Raw genomic sequence first — 18,835 nt, forward strand, 5'->3', positions numbered from 1 at the left:
CATTTGGACCATAGACAAAGATTATACAAGGAGTCAAAGCCACCTGTTTTCACAGGTATCGGTGGTTCCAATGTCGTAAGAGGCAGGTCCCTGGCTCTCTTGGATACTGGTCATCATGAATGTGAGCCTGGGGTCATAGGCAGTTGCACACAAGACAAAGTAAATTTCACCACATCAAAACTTAGTTTTTAAATAATTGTGTAATTATCCCAAAAAAGCTTATTTTGTCTCCTATTCCTCTTGCTGCTTCTGAACTGCTTTAATTTCATTACGGAACTTTTAAAATTTTTAAAAATTGTTATTCTATTAGTTGTCCCAATTTTCCCCCTTTGCCCTCCTCCACCCATCCCACCCCCTGCCTCAGCTCCCAGTCAATCCCCATACTGTTGTCCATGTCTGTGGGTCATTCACTCATGTTGTCTAGCCCCTTCCCTATTTCCCACCATTATCCCCCTCCCACCTCCCCTCTTGATCACCTTCAGTCTGTTCCATGTTTCCATACCTGTGGTTCTATTTTGTTCATTAGTTTATTTTGTCCATTAGATTCCTCTTATAGGTGACATCATATGATATTTGTTTTTCACTGACTCATTTCACTTAGCATATTCTCCAGTTCCATCCATGCTGTCACAAAAGGTAGGAGTTCGTTCTTTCTGCTATGTAGTAATCCAATTACTAATGCTGTTTGGGAACTTCAGACCAAAGATCCAGTATTTACCATGATATACAATCAATATTTTAGTACTCATATATACACTGCTTCTAGAACTTGAGGTTTTATAAGAATACTAAGAAAGATGAAAAAACACATATTCCACCAGTACCTTCATGCTTAAAGTAGGGGGGATTTCTTATCTAACAAAACAAATGCCTACTTCTAGCAAGAAAGTTATTTTTTTGAAGTACAGGCTGTTATTATAGATTGACCCTCCTCATCATTTTGGTATTACAACCAACTACAATTTAAAAATCACAGTATTCTATTGGATTTTAGGAAGTCACTGACACTGACATGACCAAATCTTGTATTAGCTTTCTTCCAATGGTACCGGTAAACATACAGCTTGTTCGTGAACACTTTAGGAAAATGGAAGGAAAGTACTGGCATCAATTAATCAAATCCTTTATAATCAATTAAATATTCAAAGTATATACATCTTAATTTCCACTGCAAGTGCTAGTTAAAGCTTCCACATTTAAAATGCTTGACTCAAACACTTTAATACCAAGGCTAAGGAAAAATATCTACTATTGCATAATCGAGAAACATGGGATGGCACCACTCGAAAATAATTGTCCGATTCAACTTAATAACATGTAAGTTCAACATTCTTAGTATCTTCTCTGCCTAGCCTGTGGGACCGCCCTCAAAATAAGGGGAGAAGAGAAACAGTCCCAAATCCTGGTCAAGCCAAAGTTAGCTGCTGAAATCAATACACGCACTAACCATCATCCATAAACTACACAAGGAATGGTTTCAGAAGGTTTTTATTAAATATACAAAAGCAAAATAAATCAAGCAAGCTCTAGGAAGATAGGACTACTTGAGAGCATCTTCTCTGGACAGTGGTACAGCACCTTTAAGGTTCACGTAGATTTTAACCAACTGGGAGCACAAACGGCGAACTACATTCTGCTTCTGTGAGCAGGTTTAAGGTCCACCCAGTCGTTGATCTGTTATTTAAGGACGTTTTCTTCAGAATACACAAACGTGGTAACCAAAGAAATGCAAATGTTTTTAAAAATTAGCAATGTACAGTAACATTAACTTATTTTCCATATCAACGTATTAATGACTACATCTTACTTCCAAAATTTGCATCAATAAAATCAATGCAGGCTAAAACCTTCACTCCCCTCCCACAGATTAATCACCTTATATGGTTGGTACCAAACAGAACAAGCAGCAAAGCTGTTCACTCCCTTTAAACATCTAGCTTTAGCAAAATTGTTCTAAGAAGCTATTGAACACAACCAGAAACAGAACCACATCTTTTCCCTTGGCGTCACCCTGGCCTATTAGTTCAGAACCACCTTCTGAGCTATAGCATCAGTACCAGAGACTCACTAACTGCTAGTATGACTACAGATCAATGACTGGTTGGAGCAAGAGAGATTAAGTTACAATGTTTGAGGCTAACATTGCTAGTTCCCCAAAAGGATGAATATGAGGTCTCTTATGACCAATGCTAGACAGAGCATCAATATTTTTATCTTCCCCTTTGAAAAGAATGTCTTATATTACTTTTGCTGACAGAATTTCTAATTTACAATTATACTGTACAACTGACTGAGATGCACGTTTGTGGGTGTTACATCACATAGAGAAGTAAACTTAGATGTGCTACTTTTAAAATACAGATCAGTATTTGAATGGGTTCGATCTATCACAATGCTGTGATGTAGCCACATCTCAGACAAAAGCCCAGCACCCTGTGGGGCATAGAACACGCACAGAAGTCATTATCTGCACCATGGCAATATGGCAATAACATTCCATGAATACTGGTCATAAACATAACTGGAGGAAAAGAGACATTATACCAAAGAAAATATTTTGCTAGTTTCAAAGCATATCTACATCTTTATTTTTACACAAAAAAGGCTGACTTGCGGGGCAGAGAGGAGCTCTCGTGAGAGCTGTTAGCACGAGTGGCCGAGATGAAAACTGCTGAACAGGCTGTGAGAGACAGACACACTGCAGCCTGCCACGTACTCGGCTACTCTGTGCAGGACTGTTACCAGGGTGTCCGAACCCGACTGGCCGGCCTGACAGCTCATGGTATGAACCACGATGTTTATCAAAAGCTTCAGTTAAACCAAATATATGTCGAAAGTGGGTTGTCTGGCCATTTCCTATCACACTCCCTTTGCATGGAAAATAATTCAAATTTCAAACAAATGAACAGTTTGACTACAGCCTGAGAGCTGACTCTCCTCTACCCTCATCAACTGTCATTAATAAAATTCAGATATCAGCATTCAAATGCTTCTACCCCTATACCTTTTCAGTACTGAAGGGACATACTGCCCTGATATTGTAGTATGACCAAACAGAATAGCTGCTAAATAGACTGTATCTGTTATCTAAGATTGCTAACTCAGGAGAATCTATAGTTCCCATAGAAACAAAGAGCTGTTGGTACAAACACAAACCACAGTATTACAGTAATGGTTTCTGAGAGCTGGAAATCTCTTAAAGATAAAACACATGATATCAAAAGTAATGGTGCCAAGAGGACAAATAAAGTATTAAAGAAACAGCTGTCTGCAGAGGGAGTTTAATACAAACTAGAAAGGATTACAACCCAGGCTACCTATACTTCAACTGGACCTGAAGGACTACAAGGCAGGCCACGGCAACCCAAAAACAGATTAATGGGGGTGGGGAACACACATTAAATTTGGAGCAAGGAAATGTTAATGGGATGTCAAATACCAATGTCTTGTTCCTGCTTTCTCTCACAAGGGACTTAACTGCATAAAACACTACACAAGGGAAAGATGAGTGGATATGAGACCATCCAAGTACTCAATATTCTAATCACTCACATACCTAAGAACAAACATCCCACCACCAAGATGGGTAAACCTATCAATCATCTTTGAGTAATCAGCTAAGGACAGTACATATCTAGTTATTTTTATTATATTTTTATTGATTTGAGAGAGAAGACGGGGAGAAAGAGAAGGATAGAAAAAAAGAAACACCGATTTGTTGTTCCATTTATCCATTGGTTGCTTCTCATGTGTGCCCTGACCGGGGATCAAATCCACAATCTCGGTGTATCAGGATGATGCTCTCGCCAACGGAGCTATGCAGCCAGGGCCTACACACCTAATTTTTGAAGCATGAGAAGGTAGCTTCCACAAATTGCAAACAGTAAACCTGACATTAATCCTGGACAATATTCTGAAACACATTATTAAAAAGGGTGTTAAAACTTATAAAGGTTGTGAAAATACTTTTGACAGAATCAGGAAAGCCCCTGGAGACCTATCTGGTGGAAAGAAGACCTGGCAGGTCTCCCATGATCAAAAGTAATTGTGAACAAGAAAGGAAGAGCGGGTGTGGGCACGGATGTAAATAGGTGGATCAGAAACTGAATGACTGCCCACATTCAGAGCACGAACCTTCAGTGCCTCACAAATGCTCCTAAGCGCTCTGCTGCATGAGCAGACCCACCGTCAGATCCAAGGTGTTCTCCAGACTATAAAATACAAGGTCTTCAAAGCCTCTCTCATTATGAAAGGGTTTGACTCTTCCCACTCTCCTGGTTCTACACCCCCTTCTTCCATATACCCAAACCCAAAACAGTAACGGCCTCCCAAACGTGAGGAAGCACTTCTTCACTAACAGAGAGTGAACAGCATCTAATTCTTAGCGTCAGGCATTCTCAGGGTAAGACTTCTACAAGGACATCCATAAACTCCCTTGATCATTATGTGCAACTTCTACGTATTAGTTTTCATTCTTTGATCCTTTGTCTACAAAACTTCTGAATCACGTACACTATTTTCAATTGCCTTAACTTCCTCATCTCAAAGCACAAAAATGCTTATGAAAACACACAAGTCCTAATTTACCTGCCTGACAAGAAGCAGCAGCAAAAATTAAGTCATTTTACCTTAAAGCCCGCTGTTTCCAAAAGGAAAAATATGTAGAACATTTTTAGTGCCAGACTTGTTTTATATTGGTGAGAAAATTGATGCTGTTGTGCCATCAATGGTTATGAACCCCGACAAGACACAACACAAGGTAGCGTACTTAGTCCTTTAAACATCTTCCTTTTCAGATCCAGATGTGGTTATTAAAACACAATGTAACGCTCTAGTGTTCTAAAAACTGACAGTAACATGCCTTTATTGTGGATTAAGCAAGTTTATGAAATTGCTATTTGTCATCTTTAAAACAATGCACTGAAAGTGAGTCTTAATTTCAGAGTTTTATTGTATTGCACTAAAGGAACAGCAGGACGGGAACACGCGTTCTCTTTCACTCAGTTTGGTAAATCTAAAGTACTCGCGAATTCTTAAGACTACCTTTACCACCAGATTAGAACAGTAAGTAATAATAACCAATTTCTTATTGTGTAATATCTTACAAATTAAAACACATTTAAAATAGCTTTAAATGCATTCTTCATAAGTAATTCAGCATATGTTTTTATATCATATTCACTTATGTTTAAGAATTAAAGCAAGTATATTACTCTGATGGAAATATGGGAAATCTCTCATTCATGCAATATATAGGATAATATTCAAGTCAAATGGAAAAAAATCCCACTCTTCTTATTTTTTTAATGTATCCATATATAATCATCTACATGATAGATGAGGAAACCGTGAAGTTTCCCACAGATCAGATATCTATAGTCAGTTCATCAGAAGCACCTGATATCTACAGCTGATTTGTAATTAGATGGCATTTCAATAAAACCAAAATGAGCCCTACAAGTTTCTATAAACAGAAGCTTCCAATAGACTAAGGACAGTCAGTAATTAATGCAATCATTCACGGGATTATGGCTGTTCCTTAAGGAGTGCAAGTCCAAACCTGTCAACACCAGAGGTAATCATTTTATATTAATGTATACGTAATTCCATTTAAATTCTTTATCCGGTATAACATATGAAAACAGTCTTTCCACAAGCAAAAAATGTGGAAACATTTAAAAAATAAGGAGTCATTTTTTTAAAGTAACTGATCAGATTCCATAGGCTACTCTTGGAAACAGGATCTTGCTGGATAGAATCCATCGTTTGGTGGCTTTTTGCATGCACTTAACTGAACCAATTCTTCCGTGGGTTGTTCTAAGAGCTCACCAAAACATAGATCATGCTGAAAAGGAAAAAGAAAGCTGTTAATTCAAACAGTCCTAATTATAAAAACTAAGAGGACCAAAAAGTCGAGTCTGTTCTATATAGTCAACAAGTCTGTGGTATCACACCATCACAGGAAATAAAAAGGCCAATGCCAAGTTCACAATATGATTTTAATTTGCATTTATAGACTTTTGCCTAAGGTAGGATTTGGCTTGGTGCATGTGCTATAGTTGTCCCTTATTTCCTTTCCAATTTTAGCGAGCAAAACAGCACAGCTGAAAGCTTAACGGGGGATCAGAGCTTGGAGAAATCCAAAACGGCACACTACTGGGGAGCTGGGTCTATTAATAGGAGCAAGCGTCTCCAAGGGCTGGCTTCCAGCCAAATTAGGTCTTCTCTATACATGACCTCCTTGAATCCTCCATGCAGTCCTAGGAGGTGAGTACTGTTGTTATCCCATTTCACATACAGGAATGATCAATTAAGGAACTTTCCCATTAGAGAAAGGCTCTAGGCAACAGCAGCAGGGTTAAGACAAAATAAAAAGCAACACCCACTTGATTTAGGCTTAAGGACTACCAGACAATTCTACAGAAAGATTGATGCAGAAAAAGTGTGCTTCAAAACCATGTCTCTCTAAATGGCTTCCAGGAGTTAAGCAAACTCCACAGACAATGTCAAACAGAAATAAATGCCCTAGTGCCATCATCTCCTGGTGAACATTTTCCCACACTGTGCACTTCCAATTTCACCATTTGTCCAATCATTCATTTCCTTCAACAATGTTTTCAGTGCCTACTGAAATGCCAGCAATGTTCCAGACAGTGGCTACAGAAACCTTAAAAATGAAGACAAGAAATTGGAACGACACATGGAACTCCACTTTTCAGAACAGATTCACTATCTCTGTTTCATGTACAAGTGACATCTGTAGACACACTAAAGGATACTCATTTTTCACAATCATAACCTCCAAAAGCCTAAGAATAACTTTATCCTAAATTCCATCTAGCTCTCCTTCATGCATCCTTTTCTACAATGGACATTTATGTGATGTGAAGATAACTATGAATATAACACCTACCATATCTATACTTAGCAAGTAACAAACAGAAAGGGAATGAAAGCCAGTTATTGTAACAGTTTCATCTCATACAGCTACTTTCTCATATTTTGAAAATCAGCTGGAAAAGCCCTCTGTAATTGAATACAAATAAACAAAAGATGAGAAAACTATATTCATATCACTTAAAGAAAAATTGTAACTCCCACCTGACAATGTCCTTTGCTGGTTTGACGAGGCAGCCATTCTATCTCACCTACAGCACACTCAGAGCGGGGCTTCCCAGGCAGGGCCAGTTTTGCCTGCCCCACAGGACACATTTTTTACTATTATGCCTGGGGAAGGGGATGCTACTGGCTAGTGGGGGGAGGACATGGATGCTGCTAAGTCTCCTACAATGCACAGGACAGCTTCCCACAACCAGGATTTATCCAGACTACAATGTCAACAGTGCCAAGGCTGAGACACCCCGGCCTAGAGGAATGACAGAAATACATTATGTTAGAAAAAGAGAAAAAGTGATCATTGCACCGTCCTGTTAGACAGAACTATTTCTTTCATTCATCGCATTCAGGTCAAGCAAACCATAAGATAAAGGGCAGAACATACCGTTTAGGGAGAATGATAGAGAAATAACTTAAACACAATCTTGAGACTGATTTTTTTTTTCCAAACTCACCAAGCAATATTTCCCCAATGCCATCCCTTCACCATGGAAAAAGAGGATTCTCCTTCACTCACTGAATGAGTCTGAAAACTTAGGAAGCAGCATCCCTGACCAAACTATCTGCCTCTGACAGCAAACCGGTTGGCTACCTTGGCGATTACCAGCATGTTCATATTCCACGTATGCGAATTTGCTGGTGTACACTGTCACTAGTGGTTACCGCCATTCAGGACACTGAGTTCTTCAAGTGGATTCTAAGGTGTTAAGATCATAATGCCTGCAAACTTTTTAGGCAGCGAAGTGAAATCATGTTTTCATTTTATTTTTTAAACTTACCCGTATAGGTAGTAAAAAAAGGCTAGAAGATAAAAAGCTAACTTGCACCATCCTTCTTTCTGACAATATGCTAGAATATCTGCATTCATGATCGTTGTAGGGTCATAGAGTCCTGGTCCACTCATCACCGGTCTACTCATATACCTGGAACAAACACAATCTATTAGCCACTCAAAGGGGAGCAAACCTTCAGGATGGAAAGGAGGATTTCCTCCTAATATTTGTTACAAGGAGAAGTGGTCCACACAGGGAAGAATATTTATAGTCAGAAGTGGAGTTCTTTCCTTTTATCACCTTAATTTTAAAACTAGAGCCCCTAAACAAGCAGAACAAGACAGCTAAACAAGTCACATCTGGTCTCCTCTACACTGTAAGGGAAATCCAAGAAAAAGAGGAATACCTGTAAAAAGGAAATAACATTTTTCTTTTAACTTTTTATTTTCACATAATTTTACACTTACAGAAAAGGTACATAAACACTTCGACCCAGGCGTTCCAAATGTTCACACTTACCACACTTGTTTTATCCTTCTCTTCCTCATTTTATCTCTAAACATACACTTTTTTAACCATTTCAGACTCAACTACAGCCGTGATACCATTTTACTCCTAAACACTTCTTCAGTATATATTTCCTAAAATCAAGGGCAATGAGATTTTCACATCTATTTAAAACAAAAAATTCTAACACTACAGAGAGCAAATAGAACTTTTAGAAGTTATGAAATATGCACGTTTTTATAAATAACCAAATTTAAAATCATAAACACGGAGATAGAAGTTAGATACACACTATATAGAGAGATTTATATGCAGTTCAAAGATATGCAAAATTAACTAAGTTTTTAAAAGTCAGTGGTTCTCCTCGGAAAGAACAGGGGTAAGTGACTGGGATGGGGTACAAGGAACCTTCCAGGGGGTCGGAACTGCTGCATGTCTCGATCTGGGTGGTGGTTTCACAGGTGTATAAATTCACTGAGCTGTACACTTCAGACTTACACACATTACTGTATGTAGGTTACACCTCATTTTTTAAAAAAACCTTTAAAGAGCAGTAATGTAAGCTCCATAAGAGGGAATAAATCAGTTATTTGCTCATCCACTTAACTTTTAAAATAAATACCAACTAATTTGCATTTTTATTTAGGTAACTCACATGTAAGATAACCACATTAACCACAGCATAATGGAAATGTAGGGAAAGCATTAAAGTATATCTAAATATTACCTCCAAATATGATATGCCAAGAGGGGCATATTGAGCCCCAGTGTCAGCCACTCTGCTGCACAAAGAAACATGACACAGAAGAAAGCATGGATGAGGTACTCGGGGAGCACAAGCTGGAAGAAAAACACAAGCCAGTTAGTTATCAAAATGCCTGGACAAAAATCAATTGCTAATTTGGAAAGTAGGTGGCAACCAAGCTTCCATAATGAAAAATTACTGTTTTCTTAGAGATGAAAGATGCTACTGAATTTCATTCCCGTATTTAACTTTTTACCAAAAGCAAGATTACAAGCACACAGATCACAGAATAGAGCTTGCACTAAAAAAATATGATAAAACCTAAAATTTAAAACTTGAATTCTTAAAGCAATAGGTTATATTTACCACCCAGATTATTCAGTTATTTGCTAATCAACTGAAATACTTTTTCCACCATTCAAAACTGACAAAAATACGAAAGATATCTGATCACATGCAACATATTAAAAAAACCCACAGAACCAAAACTCTCCTCTAGAAGTTTATGCATTAGTGTTTTAAGCCTTTAACAGAAAGCAGGAATGCTATATATACAGTATTTAACAAATCACATCACATTACCACAGAGTAACTTTTCAATGGAAAGCCAACAGCCAATAACCTCAGCACAGTCAGGGAGGGAAGACCTCTAACACGCACAATGCAAAGGACGTGCTTTCTGCAATGTAGGAGGGAAAAGACTGAGTTCTGACCCATGAAATTGAAACTTCCCCCGGCTCCTGAGCTTCCATTCATTCTTACACGGCCTTCCTGTTTCTTTAAGCCTGCTTTTCAATGAAATGCTACAGACAGGTCAGACCAGTAGAAGAAGCTCAGAATTCAAGAACAAAATAAATCTTTTGATAGTAGGTACTATTAAGTAAGGAAGAATTAATTCAAGGAAATTGCTTTTTATAAAATGACCAGGAGTTAATGCTTTACTTTATCTTTCTCATCCTAAAGATTTCAGCCTAATGATTTTGTTGAATAAAAAAAACCAACACCTTTCATTGCAAGTTGCAGCCAAAGGACTTCCTACAAGTCAGAGCTGCAAGGTCAGTTTCTCAAATGTCTGCATCATATCAAATTAAAATTTTATGAACCCTCAACATTATCAGATCTTTCCTTAGGGGAAACCATAGCTGCAGAAATAATATAGTTATACTCTGTATTTCAGTCCGTTTTCTAATACTCCCAAATTACTTTTTCCAGTTTAAAGGTATCGAGAAAAGTTTTCAACAGGTACTATTTTAAATGAAATCCCAGTAAAAGCAACTAATCCACACCACTAACTAGACATTTTCTACAAACCTAAGTATATACATTTGTAAACAGCACTAACCTTAAGCCAGCATTTATTTAACATCAAAGTTAAACATCTACCGTCTCTAAACAAGAAAATGTCCAGAGGCAATCTTTAAAACTCAGCAACTACAACTAGGACCAACCAAAGGAAAAGAAAGACATTTTATTAGGAGTTCCACTACAGCTGCTAGTTTAAATTACAGGACTTTTCTTTTAAATAAAGAAAATTAAAATTGGCCCTCTAAAAGCCAACTGATACCAAACAACAAATATTACCATCCAAGTTTCTGCCCTACACTTACTGGCTGAGGTATGAGGAGAGAATAATTTTGAAAGCATGATCCCTACTGATCTGAAACAACACGATTTGGTAAGAGTGAAAATAATCTGCAACTCCGCCAGTTCTAATTTGAAACAAGGGCTTCACCCTGCTTCCCCCCCAATGAAAGTCCAGAAACTTTTATTATGCACCTCTCATAAAAACCAGTCCTCTCCAATCGTTCTGTAATGACAAAATTTTCCCATAAGTGGCAGAAAAGTTATTCCACTTAGGAACTAACATTTACACAAAAACTAATGTCCAGAAAACAATACCTCATGCAAATATGGCTGAAATGATAGCACTTAGCATGCAAATCATAATATTCTTTAGTTAAGGTTCACATTTTTCACATTTTTTAAAATAATGGTATTTGTCTTCCCTCGTACTTTGGCAGAATTGTCAAAACAAATCTTTAATAGGGAAAACTGTCAGATGCACTGCTATTAAGCCAATTATCGGCACCCTCTCCACAACACCACTGGAGCTGCAGGACAACTTCCTTGCACCTGCTGCAGCGTTAGGGCGTCCCAAGCACTTCTTTTCTATGTGAGGATTTCTTTCCATTAAGAAAAGACAGCAATCACAGATAATGTTAAAATGAAATGAGTCCCTCTTAAATTTACAGTAAACTAGAAAAATACAAGAGCTTGAGCTTAAAAAATAAAGCTGTCTAGGTTCAAATTCAGGCTATCCCTTAGCTGTGTGACCCTGGGCTGAGTGCTTCAACCTCACTAGGCCTCAGTCCACTCTCCAATTCATGAAAACAAAAACATACATATGTGAGAACTGGGTGGCAAAACCCAGGTAAACATGCTCCGCTCAGAGCCTGGGACCCAGGAAGCGCAGGAAGGCACTCATCTGATTTCTGCTATTATCATCATCATCATTTGTATTTTTGAAGTAATGAAAAGCTAAAGAAGACAGAATACTATTACTAAGCAGCTGTGAAAGAAGACATCTCAGTCTCTAAATTTCTTTGTAACAATTAGTTTCGACAGAATGTTGTCCTCCAATGAGCATGACTTTCCAATGAGAAGGCCCTCATCTCATATTTTGTTTCCTAAGAGCAGAGGACAGCTAACTAAAGTTAATACTTTTAAATTTATCTACTCAAGTCACACTGTGACAGTTCTTTAAAGATGAACTAGAAATCTATTCCATCATTTATATTTACTTGGGAAACAACAATAAAGTAGCAAACAAACTGTATAGAAGCTTTCATAGAACTGAAACTTTCAAACTGTATAGAACCTTTTGCATCTCATGCACACCTAATCACAAAACTTCTGCAGCACACCAAAAAGTGCATTTTTTGTCAAACTAACAAAATAGGTATAATTTTGATTCATTCACAGTGGACAGCTATTGTTCTACTGCCTGTTGTCATTTTTTTACATGACAATCTAAGGGAAAAGAGGTCAGTGCCCCAACTAAATAGTCAGGTATTGCATGTTTTAAAAATTCTTGCGGCATACCAAATGAAAATCACTGTTATAGACCCATTTCCAAATAAAATCTCTCCAGCAAGATAGTGAATTGTAGTTTGACACAACTGAAGTCTACACAAGTTCTCCTCTTCATGAAGGAGTTTTTTAAGATGAATTGTTGTATTCTATTTCCTGAAAGCATGCCCAGCACTTTCTTTTCTGACCAGTTTCTCGTCAGTTTCTGACCAGCTGGGTAAAAGCAAACCCCTACAGGCTAATGAGGAATCTTCCTAAATGAGGCGAATGAAGTAAAACACAGAGAGAGAACCCTCAAGCACAACAGATCCAAATTATTATTAAACTAGAGCTCAGAATGTATGTAAATCAAGTCTGTTTTAGAAATTTAGAGTGTGTCTATATTAGAAACAATTACATAGACATCTGTATACAAATTGTTATCTACAAAATTCTGGCAGGATGAGTCCAGAGATCAGCATTACTGCAAGATTCCAGAGCCTGAGAACAAAGCTATCTAAACAGGCTCTATCTAAACAGGCTCTGTGTTTATTCAAACAGAGCTGAAACAGTGAATCAATTCCACAACAGACATAACCAAAGATAAAACTAGACAGGGTACTAAAGACTCCCTCACAGTAACAACAGGTAAATCATCTCACCATCTATTAAAGTCATTTTATGTTAACCAACTGTCAAATACTGCACCGAAAATTTAATACAGAAGTGCCTATGGCTATAACATTTTTAAAAAATGTATGAGCATTTAACAGCTTTCCCTACTTGACTAGGCCAGCAAGCGTTTGCATAAAATATGAAATTTCATGAAATCATAACCTCAACAGGCATATGAATGAGCACAACAAACAGAACATTTTACAAATACAAATGCCCTAACCCTCCCCATGAAATGAACGTAGCATTAAAACATTAAACTAAAAAGCAGTACACACCTTTAATGCAATTTTGACTCTTTTAATCTTTTTGACCTTTTCAACTGTCTTTGGCCGACAATGTAAAAAGCAGATTGGAAGAATGTTAGTATGACAGCTGACAAGATCACCAGCAGATTAATAATAGTCAGAATAGTCAAGCAGGACAGGAAAAAGAATATTTTTTAAAAGTGCATGTTTCAAAAAGTACAAATATATCATGCTACTGAGACTACTGGCCATTTTCAAATTATATCAAGTTAAAAGCAAAAAGGGTTTTAAAATCTAAAGAAAAATCCAACACCGTAACTTACAGGATTCAGGGTATTACACTGGTCTATAGGATTCTTGTAATCAGTCTTCAGCTCATCAAATGCTATAATCTACAATAAAATTAGAACAGTTAGGATCTCTTACTTTAATAAAGAGAAGCAACAAACATGCCTCATCATCAAATAATAATTGATAAAGTTAACAAAAGCAAAGCATACCAACATTACATGTACCATTCACAGCAAAGTCAACATGAGCTAATACAGAACCAGAATCAGATTTAAACTAAAAGTGCTTTTATATTACCACTAAGATGATCTGACACCATGTGATAAATACCTCCAATTTTCCATTTTTTTCTATGCCTCTTTCAAGTTATTCTGACTTGAAGTGATCTTCGCCCCAACAACAACTATGTATCAAAACTCCTCTTAATCCTAAAAAACCTTCTTCCTCTGTCGACTCCTCTCTGCCGGAGACTCCCTTGGGTGGATGTGAGTGCCTTTCTAACTTCCAAACAGCACAGAGCTTTATAATGCTGCCAACATAGTACTTCTTGCATTAGAGAAGAGTATTTATGTACGGGTTGTGTCTCCCACCAGACTGTGCCCCTCAGGATGAAGCGTTTTCAATTATCTGGGCATGGCCCTCCCATGGCACAGCGTTCAGTGGGACACCAGAGGCCGACTCCCATGCTTCAATGTGTTCCCATTTGTGCCCGAATACATACATTTCAAAGTCCTGCTTCAATCTGGAAATACAAGAAAATGGTCTCAGAATAGAGAAACACCAGGGGTCACTCAACACCGTGGCCAGACCACCGGACACAGGAGTGCAGTTTCTGCACAGGACCACAGGCCACGTGGGGTCTCTGAGCCAGCCCAGGCGCCTGCTGCCAAGCACCCTGGCATGGGCTCTGCACCAGGCTCTGTACCCAGAGACTCTGTCTGTCCAGGAGGGAGGATTCTTCTGCCCCAGAGCCATCTTGTTCCAATTCACCTACAGGCACCATACAGGCAGGAGCGGAGACCTGTTCAAGACCACTGTAAAAGTGATCAATCTGACCTCCTTTCAAGTCCTATGCACATTCCTACCACGTGGGTCATTTCATCTGGTCACCAAACTAACGACTAAACAAGGGTAAGCCCAGGTAAGTCGAGTTTCTCACAGCATGAGTGAAACAGTTACAAATGTGATGAGAGGAGAGAGACTGCACCCACTTAAAACACCTGGCAAAAACACTTTTGTCCAGCCTGGAGCAATGAGGCTTTAACAAGCAGGGTCACTAAACAAAGAGCTTCAAATTCAAAATGTACTAAAATATCAAAATAGGGGCAATGTACCACTTTGTGGTATTAAAATAAAAAGCCAAAGGCACCAAGTACATGAGAGAGGTATTTTAGTTGCTACCACCAGTCACCTGGGGGACAGAGAACCTAATCCACCCTTCCTCTCGTGGGTTACAAATAGCATCTTTATTATGTGTGATGGTGTTACTCAACATTACCAGTAACCAATGGAGTCTCATATTTCTAGATTTTTACATGCTGTTTGATTTCCCTATTAAGGTTCTTAGCTTCAGAAAAAGATGGGTTTTGTCTTTAATTTCCTAAAACTTACCAAACTGACTTAATAAAAATGTTAACTCAATAATAGGAAAATAATTAATGTAAACTCCATGAAGGCAAAGATTTTCACTGCTATGCCCAAGGGCTTAAAATAGTGTTCGGCACCCACTTAAGTGTTCAATCAATATTTACCGAAAAAAGAAAAAAAATACCCCTATGCTAAAAAAAAGTACAGGACTCACCAAAAAGAATTTTCCTCTGCTAATAATCCCTAACATATACAGATGTCAAAAATATAAACATATAGCCCTGATTTGGTGTGGCTCAGCTGGCTGGGTGTTGTCCTGCAAAGTGAAAGGTTGCAGGTGATTCCCAGTCAGTGCGCATGCCTGGGTTGCAGGTTTGTCCCCAGTTGGGGTACATACAAGAAGAAACCAATGGATGGATGGATGGATGTTTCTCTCTCACATCGATGTTTCTCCACTTCTTTCTCCCTCCCTTCCATTCTCTCTAAAAATAAATAAAATCTTTAAGAATATATATAAACATACAATTAGAAGATACTAATTTCTGATTATTTATGGACACTATTAGTCAGTTACCTGACATTAGCTGTGACATATCCCCAACACATTTTAACAATCAAGTTCAAGACAAGGACCATGATCAAAGATACAATTACTTGCCTATAACAAGATTTGATGTAATAGCAGAGTGCAAACCTTGTATTTTAAAACTAATCTTTTTTTAAGTTCTTTTCTTAAAGATTTTATTTATTTATTTATTCATTTGTTTGTTTGTTTATTTATTTTTAGAGAGAAAGGAAGGGAGTGAGAGAAACAATGATCGGTGCCCAACTGGGGAGATGTCCAACCAACTGAGCCAACACCAGTCAAGGCTGAAACTAATTTTTTTTTAATCGCACATTTTCTTCAGGTGATTTCAAGGGCTCTTTTAATCAGTATGTTGCTGAATGGGTTTCTCTTTGAGAACTATAAACTAGCTTTCAAAACTCTTCTGAAAAGATTTGTTACACTAATGGTTTTCAAATCCTTTTGCAACTGTGCGTCTGGATAAAGATGTTCACAAAATTTCCCACAGAAGGGCAAACACAGTAAAACAGATAAATCCCTAAAAATACCAATACCAATACCAATTGAGGGTAACTTCAAATCTGATGCACATCTTTAGGGAATGACTTCTGCATTTTTAGCTTTCAAATAAGTCTGCGCTTCCAACTCTATTCTCCACAGAGCATCAATCACATGAATTAGGACTGAACTGACAAGGTGTAATCATCAGCATAAAAAAACACCTTTCACACAACAATTAATGTAAACAGAACTTTGTGCATTTATACTCAAAATTTCCAAATGAGTCTTATGATAAATAAACCACCTTAGAAAATACACTGAAGGTTTTGTAATAGATAGAAAAATAATCTATTTATTTAGAATTTTCTATCTGCTCCCAAAGCATGGATAATCCTCTGGACCACTAAGATATTCCTAAGGACAAAAGCTCTCCACTAATACGTAGAGTACAAACAATTTTTCTTTTTGATTCTAAAACAGGACTTAAAATTATCTACTTCACCCAGGCACAGATTCATTTCAAAGCTAAAATTACCAATTTTTTAAAAGTGCAGTTCAGGTTTTCCTTAAGCTGAACACAACCTGGTTCCAAATGTAAAAACAAGGCCATCCATGGCTCTCTTCTAAGAATCCTCATCCCTCAGAAAACAAAGAGGATCAAGCAGGAAGTGACTTAAATCCACACCTACAGATGGAAGGGAACTACACAATTCCCTTTCATCAGAGACTTGCATAAACGGGAGCTAGTCTGCATTCCAGATTATCTTCATTTATTGTTTTTCCACCAATGAGCCTAAAATGCTCTTCCAGTTACTGGCTCCTACTGACAAGCATTTTGAAGGAGCAGTTACTTAACAGCTCACATAGGCATTCCCCACTACACAAACGGTTGAGTTCTTAACCATTACAATCACACTCTTTAGCAAAAGGAAATGGATTTGTGATCTCACTCTACCTTTGACATTATTTTTGCGCAAAACATGCTGCCATTGAAGTAACTCTGTCCCTTTATGTTCCATAAACAAATCCTCGTTATGGGCATAAAACTTGACTTAAAATTTCCATGACAGTAAACATGCCCAATCATTCAAACTTAAGACCAATATTCCAGAAGATAGCAGAATATAAAGAGGGAGAGAGAAGCAAATATAAATTTTTAATGAATGCTGATTTCCAGAAGGTTGCTTTTAATTTTGCGCTAGAAGAACAGGATTCCTCAAAAATCTCTTGTAGAAATATATCACTGGTAATTTGGTTGTTCCTTCCCAGCACCAGTAAGGATGTGCTTTCTATCCTTCAGCATGTTAGTAAAAGAAGGGAAAAAAATTCCCTAGAGAAGTTTAATTAAAACTATCTTTACTAACTCAAGCTACCCAAAATACAGAGGTGGCTATGAAGACTGTCTCTTGAGACGTTCTGGCGGTCAAAGTATGATTTAAGGGGAAAGTTGGGGCATGAGGTCAACAAAGTAATCAATCCAATCTGTACGAAAGTTCACATGAAAGCAGTGATTCTACTTGAAGATCACTCAACAGGTGGTGAAAAGCAGACTGGAAATTCACCTAATGTGGTATCACATTTGTGTCACATTCTTGCAGAAACCCGAAGAGAAAGTCAGTCTGCATTAATACGTCGAAAAACTTCATTTCCTCTAAGAACGGAGCATGCCTACCTGGGCCCTCGCCTGCCTACCCGGGGATGCGGGGATGCGGCGATGCGGGGATGCGGGGATGCGGGGATGCGGAGGTGCGGGGCGGTACCCCAGCCCAAGGACCGCGCCTGCGAAGCGGGGTCTCGCAGGGCCCGTCAGGATCGCGGCCGCCACACCCAGAGAGAAGCTGCGCGTGCGGCCTGCGCCGGGACCCAGCCAGCGCATCCATCGAACCACCCCACGCCTGGTGTCTTCCAGGACCTGCAGCCCCGGCTTACCGACCGAGGGCGTAGACCCACCCCGGGCAGCGCAGCCTGCACCAACTCGGCCCTGCCCCGCCCCACTGCCCTCGGCCGACAGTAGCCACTCGGTCCGAGGGCCCGCGGAGAGAAGCTGCGCCGCTGCCTGGCCCTCCCTACCCCGACGCCAGCTACTCACGTGCCAGATGGCGAAGAAGATGAGTGCGGCAGTGAGCAAGAGCGCCAGCATGTAACAGAAGGCCGCGAATGTGAACGCCATGGTCGGGGAGGAGGAGCAGGGAGCAGCGCCGGTGCCAGCGGAGAAAGGCGGCGCAGGGCCCTCTGGGTAAAACCATTCACTTCCCGAGGCCACAGCCAAGACCGCCGCCGCTACTGCTGCCGCTGCGGCCGCCGCCGTGGCGCCAACCCTTCCAGCACGCCTGCGCACTGGCTTGGGTGCGCTGGCGCCCTCTTATGGTAGCCGTGTGCTTGCACTTAGGTTATCCACACAGCTGATTGAAATGTCCTTCCTTATCTTGTTAATTCTCTGAATAAATATTTATTGAATGAGAGCCTAATATGTTTGAAGTACAGCGCTTCTCCTTTTAAATACAAAGATGAGTAAGCTAATACTTGAACTGAAAGAACTTAGTGTAGTGCTGGCAACGAACACCTAAATAAATCATTACAGTATTGTAACCCCGTTAACGGAAGTCTGCAACTTGTTATAAAAAAAAGCACACAGCCCGCCCTGGAGCGTAGAAGGCAGGATTGCGTTTATTAAGCTCAGGCTTACATGATGAGTAAGCTCAGGCTTACAGATAAAGGGTATCTTAGCTGAAATCACTAGCAGTTCTAAATTAATGGA

The 18,835-nt window shown here is 39.0% G+C and overlaps 1 protein-coding gene across 1 annotated transcript; it reads right to left on the bottom strand.

Moving 5' to 3' along the window:
• Positions 1 to 4,937: 4,937 nt before the first annotated feature.
• Positions 4,938 to 18,387, bottom strand: CNIH1 (cornichon family member 1). Its single transcript, XM_037054339.1, has 5 exons — positions 18,167 to 18,387; positions 13,457 to 13,525; positions 9,124 to 9,236; positions 7,896 to 8,039; positions 4,938 to 5,845 (listed from the first exon to the last, which is right to left on the bottom strand). The coding sequence occupies exons 1-5, from the start codon at positions 18,245 to 18,247 to the stop codon at positions 5,818 to 5,820; spliced, it is 435 nt and encodes a 144-aa protein (XP_036910234.1). The 5' UTR covers positions 18,248 to 18,387; the 3' UTR covers positions 4,938 to 5,817.
• Positions 18,388 to 18,835: the final 448 nt, after the last annotated feature.

This window comes from Sturnira hondurensis, unplaced genomic scaffold, assembly GCF_014824575.4.
Source record: "Sturnira hondurensis isolate 20B ecotype Veracruz unplaced genomic scaffold, ASM1482457v3 Scaffold0008196, whole genome shotgun sequence".
Taxonomy (NCBI): Eukaryota; Metazoa; Chordata; class Mammalia; order Chiroptera; family Phyllostomidae; genus Sturnira; species Sturnira hondurensis.

Excerpts from the sequence above, each read along its gene's own strand:
- CNIH1 (XM_037054339.1), bottom strand. The coding sequence starts at position 18,247 with ATGGCGTTCACATTCGCGGCCTTCTGTTACATGCTGGCGCTCTTGCTC. Across the intron at positions 8,040-9,123 it reads TTGGCATATCATATTTGGAG|GTATATGAGTAGACCGGTGA; the intron begins GTAATATTTAGA and ends TGTTTGTTCCAG. Across the intron at positions 5,846-7,895 it reads TTTTTTTACTACCTATACGG|CATGATCTATGTTTTGGTGA; the intron begins GTAAGTTTAAAA and ends TTTCCTTTTCAG.